The 9,038-nt window shown below is 38.4% G+C and overlaps 1 protein-coding gene across 1 annotated transcript; it reads left to right on the forward strand.

Moving 5' to 3' along the window:
* The first annotated feature begins 883 nt into the window (after window positions 1-883).
* LOC121805965 (NADH dehydrogenase [ubiquinone] 1 alpha subcomplex subunit 6-like) lies at window positions 884-2,917 on the forward strand. The gene is made up of 2 exons (XM_042206021.1): window positions 884-1,180; window positions 2,395-2,917. The coding sequence occupies exons 1-2, from the start codon at window positions 968-970 to the stop codon at window positions 2,575-2,577; spliced, it is 396 nt and encodes a 131-aa protein (XP_042061955.1). The 5' UTR covers window positions 884-967; the 3' UTR covers window positions 2,578-2,917.
* Window positions 2,918-9,038: the final 6,121 nt, after the last annotated feature.

The raw sequence follows: 9,038 nt of genomic DNA on the forward strand, positions 1-9,038 counted from the left end.
AAACAAGCCCAACAGCAGTAAAGCCCAAGAAAGAGTATCAGTTCGGCATGGCTAAAGAGTATCAGTCCGGCATGACTCAAGAGTTCAGTTCGGCACAACCACAGAGTTCGGCCCCAGCCTACAGCTCGGTAAAAGCCAACCAATCAAACTCTGCTCTCTGGTCGGCATCAAGCTCTACTCTCAGATCGGCAAAAGCTGCTCGGCAATAATTCAGCAGTCCGGTCTCAGTATTCGACCGAACTAGGAAATAATGGACTCATGCAAGATTTCCACCTCCGCTACACCGACGATCTATTTAGTGGTGTCAAGCAGTCATTAACTCATGCAGGATAGTGGACCCATGCAAGGTCGCCACGACCTCCACGACATCCACTACCTAATAAATGCTGCATGCCACGATCTTGGTTCAATGTATAAATAGAACCTAGGTCAGATAGATAATCTTCTTCTGTTAACTTCTGTTAAGCTCTCTAGAGAGAAAATAGCAAATAGCAAGTCTGTATTGTTAGCTGTAGAAAACAGATCAAGCAATACAACTCTGCCCTCTTTTCTTCCCGTGGATGTAGATTTACCTCAGTAAATCGAACCACGTAAATCTCTGTGTGTTGATCTTCCTTTATTTTTACGAGCATTCATCACCATCAAAAATTCGCAGATTCATCAATGAAGCATATTTAAAAAACTAACGGTGATAGAGTTATGTAAGATAGAATATATAAATTTGAAACACTAATATAAGTGAACATAAAACTTTTTGTACTTATTTGAAACACTAATAAAATATTTTGTATGTATAATATAATTACCCCCTAATCTCATTGTGTAATGTTTTTTTAGTTGAGTCAAAAAGGAATTTAAAAAAGAGGATGAGGTGGATATAGCTTACAACTACGTCGTTTCAGAAGAGCCATATTCTGAATTCCTCTTGGTCTTGGCTGCTTCAACAGATCGACACGCTGCAAAGGCGATGGCGTCAACCGTCAAGTACTTGCGCGTACCGCCCAACTCGGCCAGCTTGGAGGAGGCGCGCCGCCGTGTCTTCGACTTCTTCAAGACCGCCTGCAGATCCATCCCCACTATCATGGAGATTTACACCATCGACGACGTCGTTACCCCCTCTCAGCTTCGCTCTATCGTCGCCTCCGAGATCCGCAAGAATGCTCACATCTCTAACCCCAAGGTCCCTTCAATTCACTCTTCTATTCTCTATTCCCCAATTATTAACATCAATTTCGGATTTCATCGGGAATCGAAGGAATTAGAGTTACCTCCATTCAAATTAGGGAAACTATGGAGTAATTATTCGGTTTGCAATGTGCCTGTGCTGGTTATTTGAAAATGTGTTTATTTTCTCAGTTCCTCGGTATTTTTTTTACGTGTTTCGTTTTCATTTGGGTATGTATCCGTGTATATCAACCCTAAATTGATTAGATAAAGATTCCTAGTGTCCTCAGATGTTAGGGATTACGATTGCAAGTTGGGAGCTTCTTAATTTTTTTGCTTCTAATTTTCACTTAATACTGATAGTAGGATTAAGGAAATTCTATCAGATGGCAGAATTTTTACATGGATTATGCTCTAGCCACAAGTTCGAGTTTTCGAGTGGCATGCACTATTCCATTGCTACCTGAACAATGCTTTTTGATGTAGGAACTAGTTAGCTCTAGCTAAAATGGAATTAGTGCTGCTATCAATAGGATGGATTTTGGCACTGATGTGATAATTTACAAATCTCAAATCATTCCGTTTACTGGAACAATTACTCATACTCAAATGCAAATGTCAGTATTTACTCTGATTTTGATACCGGATACTGGATAACATGGAGTATAACAGTATACGCACCAACTCATGGGAAGGAGTAGAAATCAAAGTGAGATAATTTTGCATGTTATGTTGCATAAATTTAAATTTGGATTTTGACCACATCAGTCTGTTATGAGGCTCTAGCAATGTCGTGAAAAACTGTATTATGATTTCTCTAGTTACGAATCTGATTTTTTTACTTTGACATAGCCATAGGGTTCTATCTAGTAATATACATATTGTTTCCCTCTAATAAGCTCCCAGTCATGATTCTCCCTGGTTTCTTTCACCATTGCCAGAAGTATGAAACTCTAGTTTCTTGTGAGTGTTCTTGTCTTAAGTGGTTGATATGACATATGGAAGGAAATGTTCACGAAGTTTTGTCAAGATTAATCTCTTTTCACTAGTGGGCAAGATTCAAACAGTCAGGTCTCACAATCACAGGCACCCTTCGTATGAGTAATTGAGTGTAACTTCTAGGGTCAGCGTATTAGCTGATTAAACTGTATGGTCTGTATACACTTCTAGGAGAGAAATAAACAGGCATATATAAAAACATTCTCATTACTCTTAACAAACAATGTGCAGGTTATTGATATGCTGCTCTTCAAGGGTACAGAAGAGTTGAATAACATCGTGGAGCATTCAAAGCAGCGGCACCACATTCTTGGCCAATATGTTTTAGGTCGTCCTGAAATCACCCCAGATAGTGCGACCAAGGATCAGGGATCCGAGTACCTTAAAAACTTCTTCAGAAGCAACTACTTTTGAATCACATTTCCTTATTGATGTTATGCCTTGGAAGAATATGTGTTGGATGAGAATTGGGTTGCTCCATGTGCATTGGAGAAACGGGTCTCTTCCTTTGCCGTTTCTCCAGCTTGCAAGCTATTAGATTTGATAAACAAAGACTATTTTATGTTTACTGAACAAAGGCATCAAACTAGTTACTCCTTTTGTGAGTGAACTTGATTGTCCATTACCAACTGGTGCTACATAAATATGGTCATCATACTTTCACCCAAGTTTTAGAATTTGTAATCTTCTTATTGTTGAAGTGAACTATATAGAGTTTTAATTTATCATCGAAATGTGATTTTGAAGTTTGAAAGAGTCGATTTTCTTGTATGCTTAAGTGAATGTGTGAAAAATTCATTAGGCTAAGAGCATCCACAATGGATGCCCCGGTGGGTGCCTTAGTGGTTGCCACATCAGTATTTCTAAGTCCGCCCATTCTTTCTGCAATGGTTTCGCCCTAGTGTTCGCCCTATCAATTAAACTCAATTTGCATTTAATTTTTAATATTATTATTTTTTATTTTTGTTTTTAATTACAAAAATACAAAAATATATTATATTAAACACCACAAATTTTAAAAAAAACTGTATTACTTACTAAAATAAAACTACATCATACTTAACTAAAAAAACTAAATTACTAAACTAAAAATTACTTTAAAAAACTACAGTACATTACTAAATTAATAAAAACCTAACTAGTCATCTAAATCTAACTTCTTGCTCATATTCTTGATCATCTTCTCAAGCCTCCGTCGTTTTTTCGGATCGGATTCCTTATGAAGGCTGTTTTGTGCGTCAAGTATAAACCTATACTCACACCCTCGCTGAAACCATCGAACTCTTGGAGCGCTGAGGCCACGAGCTGAGTAGACGGAGGAGGCGCAGCCTGCGGGGGGAGCCGATCCAGACGCGGGCGCCTTCCCTTTGGCCTAAGTTTGGCAGTTTTGTTGCCAATGGCACGTCTAAAAGTAGACGTAGGCGTGCCGGGACTCCCTTCCGGCTCAGCGTTGAGATCCAAAGGCGATGGGCCGCTGCTTGTGTAACCGCGTGTGGCAGTGTTCTTCGTCCGCTTCGCAGCTGAGGATGCGGTCGAGTTCCCTCTGTCGAACTTCGGCTTATCCTTCAAGATCAGCCAAATGTTGTAGAACTTGAACTGCTCTTACTTTGACTGGTAAGTGGCCATTGACTTCTGGATGACATCCTTCATGCTCTCACCGTTGGCTCTTTCGTCCCTGAACTTCGTGTAAATATCCTTGAAGTTGTTGACATGGATCTTGATCCGATCCCAACACTTGCGGAGCTGATCCTTGCTCCGCTTGTACGCCCAACTCGGCTTCACCGAGTTGTATTTGGCCTCAATGCGATCCCACATCCTGCACGAAGTCTGGTTGTTGGAATTTATCGAATTCCTTCGATATATCGACTCAACACTGAGCCACCTTCGTGTACTCCTCCGGGGTGTAGTCAGTACGCCCCACGACGTACTCGTCGTTGGGATCGTTGGATGGGAGTGGGACTTGGACTGCTAGCGCCTTTTCCTTCCCGACCATCTTCTTCTTCCTCCTCGGCGGCTCAGGAGCAGGAGGTTGCCCACAACTCGGCTCCATGTCCTCAACCCAGTAGGCATCGGTGTAGAAGAACGGATCGAACTCAGTTAGAAACGAAAGTGGACCCTACAGATCCAGGAGTCTCAACCCGATAGTCTTCGTGGCCGGGCCAACGGGCGCCATGCCTAAACGACTCGATAATCAGTTGAATTGAAGTTTTCAAGATTGATATAATTTAAGAGATGATGATGGCTTTACATATTTTTGGTATTTGCAACGTGAATGTCTTTTCTGTTACTTGGTCTAGATTAAATATGAGGATTTGTTCGATAAATCAAGATTTGTGTATAACATTTTGATATAAGAGTACTTTACAGTAGGGGAATTTTACGGCAAATGAGCGTTATATTGCTAACTCATTACTTGTTAACTATAATTAAATAATACCCTTTAGATATTCAAATCAGGAGCCTAGATCATCAGCCTCGAATTGTCAATACGATCAACAAAAAAAACAGTATTAAGGTCATATAACTAACTTTTGAAAAATATCCCATAACTTTAAAACGCATATAACTTTCTCGATTTGAATTATGTTTTTGCACAACATATATCAAATTAAAGATAATTTCATAAGGATTCTAACGAGATCTCATTTGCACATGTTCCGATGTTAAAATTTGATATTTTTTTCAAAAATTTTCAATTTTTTCGTACAACAACAAATGTCAACATAGTATATAAAATATGTCAATATAATACATGTAGAATGTTAATATAAGCAATGTGTTAACATTCTCAAAGCATTGTGTTGATATTTTCGAAACACTATATTGATATTTTCATCCAAAACCCCAATTTGATAGTTTTTTTTTATATTTTTCGATTTAATTAATAAAAATGAAAATTACACGTGACAAATTTTAGACCACAACCACAAGATTTCTAAAATCCTATGGTCTTAAATTAATTGTAGTTAGCAATTAAATGATGAGTTAACATTGATCACTCCCCACCGATAACTATAAATCATGGCACCAATTATAAATGATGGGGATTTATAAAAATATTAGTCATAAACATTATCTCATAATTAATGATGGATTCAGATGGGATCAAGGTCGACCGATCCCATCACCGATCTTTGAAGACAGAAAACTCTATTAAATTCGTTTTTCATCCATGTTATATATAATTGACGGTGGTTGTATCGTATCTATCTTTCAAAACTATGGACGACATTTTTCGTTATATCAGACTCTACAAATTTCATTTCATAAATTCATCATCGTACGAAACAAGAATCCATAGTTTTATTTGACACCACACGTCCACACCCATGATCCAGTCGGAACAAGAGATGAAAGCGACAATTTTATTTATTTATTTATTTAAATATAAATAGAGAAAAATAGATATAGGAAAGATTTGGAAAACTTAGGTGTCCAATTATATCTGAACAAATTTAATAAAAAAAAGAGACGTCAAATTTGTCAATCAGTTTAGTCTCCGGGCTAATCGCCCCATTTTCCACACTACATTCCATGCTCCCAAATCCAAGCTCTAGTTTTTTTTCCATCGCACCCAATTTTTTTTATTATTAAACCTTTTAATTCAATAAAATACTGTTCATACTACATACATGTACCAAATTTTTAGTATTAGACTTGTACTCGAGGCACATTTTCAAAATTATACTTATAATAAGTAGGAGTAGCTTATATAGATAGAAATATACAAAGCAATTAGTTAATTTATTAAACTATATTAAAGTTTAGGAATATTTTTTAGGTTATTACCTTCATCATTTAAACTAATATTATACTTAATTTATTTTAAAATATTCAATTATAGTATATATGTAGTACATACTGTTTGAAGCAGGTTTCAGCTGAAGAATGAAGCGCGGATGAATAATAGCAGTTGGAGTCAGTTAGGAAGTTAGTTACACAGCTGGCACGGTTGTTAGTTAGGTAGTTAGTTGAACAGCTGGCATTTCCGGATGAAATATCTTTTCTTAGCTCATTAGAGGTCAGCTCGAGAAGCATATATAGAGCAGAGCCATCTCTTTGTAAGGTTGTACATTTGAGTTTAGATCAATAAAAATTTCTCTCTTTTTCTCTAGTTTTCTCTCTTAAAATTCTCTGGTTTCATTTGGTATTTTGTGTGTAATGTTTGGATTCATAACTTCAATATGGTATCAGATGTAATCGTCTCGTTTCCGCTTCTCTCTTTGTGTTGAGTTTTATCCTCATCTCTCAAGATGAATAATCGTGGTAATCGTGGCAATCGCGGAGGTGATGCAATTGTTCCGGCTGAAGATCATACCAGCCCATATTATCTGCATCCTAGCGATAATCCGAGCCTCCAGCTGGTTTCTCAAGTCCTCATTGGCTCCAATTACATCAATTGGAGCAGATCTGTTGTTACCGCTTTAGTTGCTAAGAACAAACTGCAGTCTGTGGATGGATCCTTGCTGCGACCACATGATGATGATCTATTATTCTCCGCTTGGATCCGATGCAATAGTATGATGGTCTCGTGGTTGCGGAGTTATGTTTCTCCACAAATTTGCTCAAGCATTATGTATTTAGATAATGCTCATGAAATCTGGTCCGATCTCAGTGATCATTTCTCTAAGGTGATTCAGCTAGATCATATCAACTTAAGCAACAACTTATGGCTCTTGTGCAAGGGCATCCTGATGTTAGTACTTACTTCACTAATCTCAGAATCGTTTGGGATGAGTACAAGCATTCACAACCTGCTGCTTGGTGCACTTGTGGCACATGTAGATGCAATAGTGCTATGCGGTGGCATACACACCAGGAAGCTGAATGCACAATTCAATTCCTAATTGGTTTGAATCCTTCTTACTCTCAGATTCGATCCACTATTTTATCAACGGTGCCTTTGCCTTTTCTGTCTAAGGCTTTCTCTCTAGTTATTCAAGAGGAGAGACAACGTACTATTGATGGAAGTTTGATGAACTCTTCTCCAATTTCCACCAGTGAACCGCCTTTTAGTGTGAATGCAGCTTCTTCTAATTTTGGCCGAGGAAGATTATTATGTTCTCATTGTGGCCGCACTAATCACTCTGTTGATAGATGCTTTTCTTTACATGGTTTTCCTCAAGGATATGGTAAGGGCAGAAGCAAGCCGAACTACAAAGACTTCTCTAATTCTAAAGTGGTGAACTATGTTGAAGACTATTTATGAAGGATGTGATAAAACAACTGCTAGTCCACTGTCTGCACCACCTAATTTGTCATCCTCTGATCAACTCCATCAGCTTATTTCTCTGTTGCATACACAGCTTGCTGCCACATCCACATCTACATCTACATCAACTTCATCACCATCTCCATCTCCATCTCATATTCCTGCTACTCAACCAAGTCCTCCATTCACTTCTACTCAGCCAAGTCCTTTTACTGGTACTACTATATTCTCACCCTTTGTTGCTGTTTCTTCTTTGTCATCATCTTTGTGGCTACTTGACACTGGTTCCACTCACCACGTTTGTTGTGATATTACTTTCTTCACTAATGCATCTCCAGTTTATGATGCTTTTGTGAATCTGCCAAATGGTGCTAGGGCAGGTGTTACTCCTATGGGAACCATACACTTAACACCTACAATTACCCTACAGTCTGTGCTTTGTGTTCCCTCTTTCTATTTCAATCTCATTTCCATCAGTTCTCTCACTTCATCTATGTCTTGTTCTGTGTCTTTTACTCATGACTCTATCCTCATTCAGGGAGCTTCTCCGGGGACTGTGATTGGGAGGGGTAGCAGACTTGGTAACCTCTATTCTCTTGACACCTCCACTGATCTTACTCCAAGTTCCTCAGACTTGAGCCCTTGTGTAAAATCTGTAGTTGCTATTGATATCTGGCACAAAAGACTTGGCCATTTGTCTTTCAATAAACTCAAATCTATGAATGATGTTCTCTCTTTTTCCAAAACTACTCACTATATCTGTGAAGTCTGCCCCTTGGCTAAACAACATCACCTTTCATTTCCCATTTCTAATTCTGTAGCCTCTGATATATTTGATCTAATCCACTGTGACATTTGGGGTCCATTTTCCCCATGCACCACACAAGATTATACCTATTTTTTGACTATAGTTGATGATAAATCTAGGTTTGTGTGGACTTTTCTCATGCAACACAAATCTGATGTCAAGACTATACTGACTCAGTTTTTTCACACCATTTCTACACAAATTTCTAGAAAGATTAAAACCAAAAGATCTGATAATGGACCTGAATTCAATCTGCCATATTTATACACCTCTTTTGGCACCTTGGTCCAACATTCTTGTGTAGAAACTCCACAGCAAAATGCTAGAGTGGAAAGAAAACACCAACACCTGCTCAATGTGGCTAGAAGCCTCCTTTTTCAGTCTCATTTACCTATCACTTTCTGGGGAGATAGTGTACTTGCCGCATCATATATTATCAACCGAATCTCCTCCTCTGTATTACCAAATGATACCACTCCCTTCCATGTCCTCTTTAATAAATCTCCTTCCTACACTCACATGAAAGTGTTTGGTTGTTTGTGTTTTGCATATACTATTCACAGAGACAGAAACAAGTTCTCTCCAAGAGCCTCTAGATGTGTTTTTTTGGGATATCCCTCAAGCTACAAAGGATATAGAGTCTTAAGTCTTGACTCTATGCAAGAATAATAACCAGACATGTAGTCTTTCATGAAGACTCATTTCCCTTTTCTCACTTGCATCCCTCTTCATTTCCTTCTGCCGCACAAAATACTTCAGCCACACCCAATAATTCAGCACCACTAAATAATCATTCTGCCTCACTTAATGATTCAGCCTCACCAAATCTTTCTGCCTCACAACATACTCCATCTC

The sequence above is a fragment of the Salvia splendens genome, chromosome 5, assembly GCF_004379255.2.
Source record: "Salvia splendens isolate huo1 chromosome 5, SspV2, whole genome shotgun sequence".
Classification (NCBI taxonomy): domain Eukaryota; kingdom Viridiplantae; phylum Streptophyta; class Magnoliopsida; order Lamiales; family Lamiaceae; genus Salvia; species Salvia splendens.

What these genes read in the sequence shown, in the direction of transcription:
- LOC121805965 (XM_042206021.1), top strand. Translation starts at nt 968, where the DNA reads ATGGCGTCAACCGTCAAGTACTTGCGCGTACCGCCCAACTCGGCCAGC. An exon ending in CTCACATCTCTAACCCCAAG is followed by an intron (nt 1,181 to 2,394) that starts GTCCCTTCAATT and finishes AACAATGTGCAG; the next exon opens with GTTATTGATATGCTGCTCTT.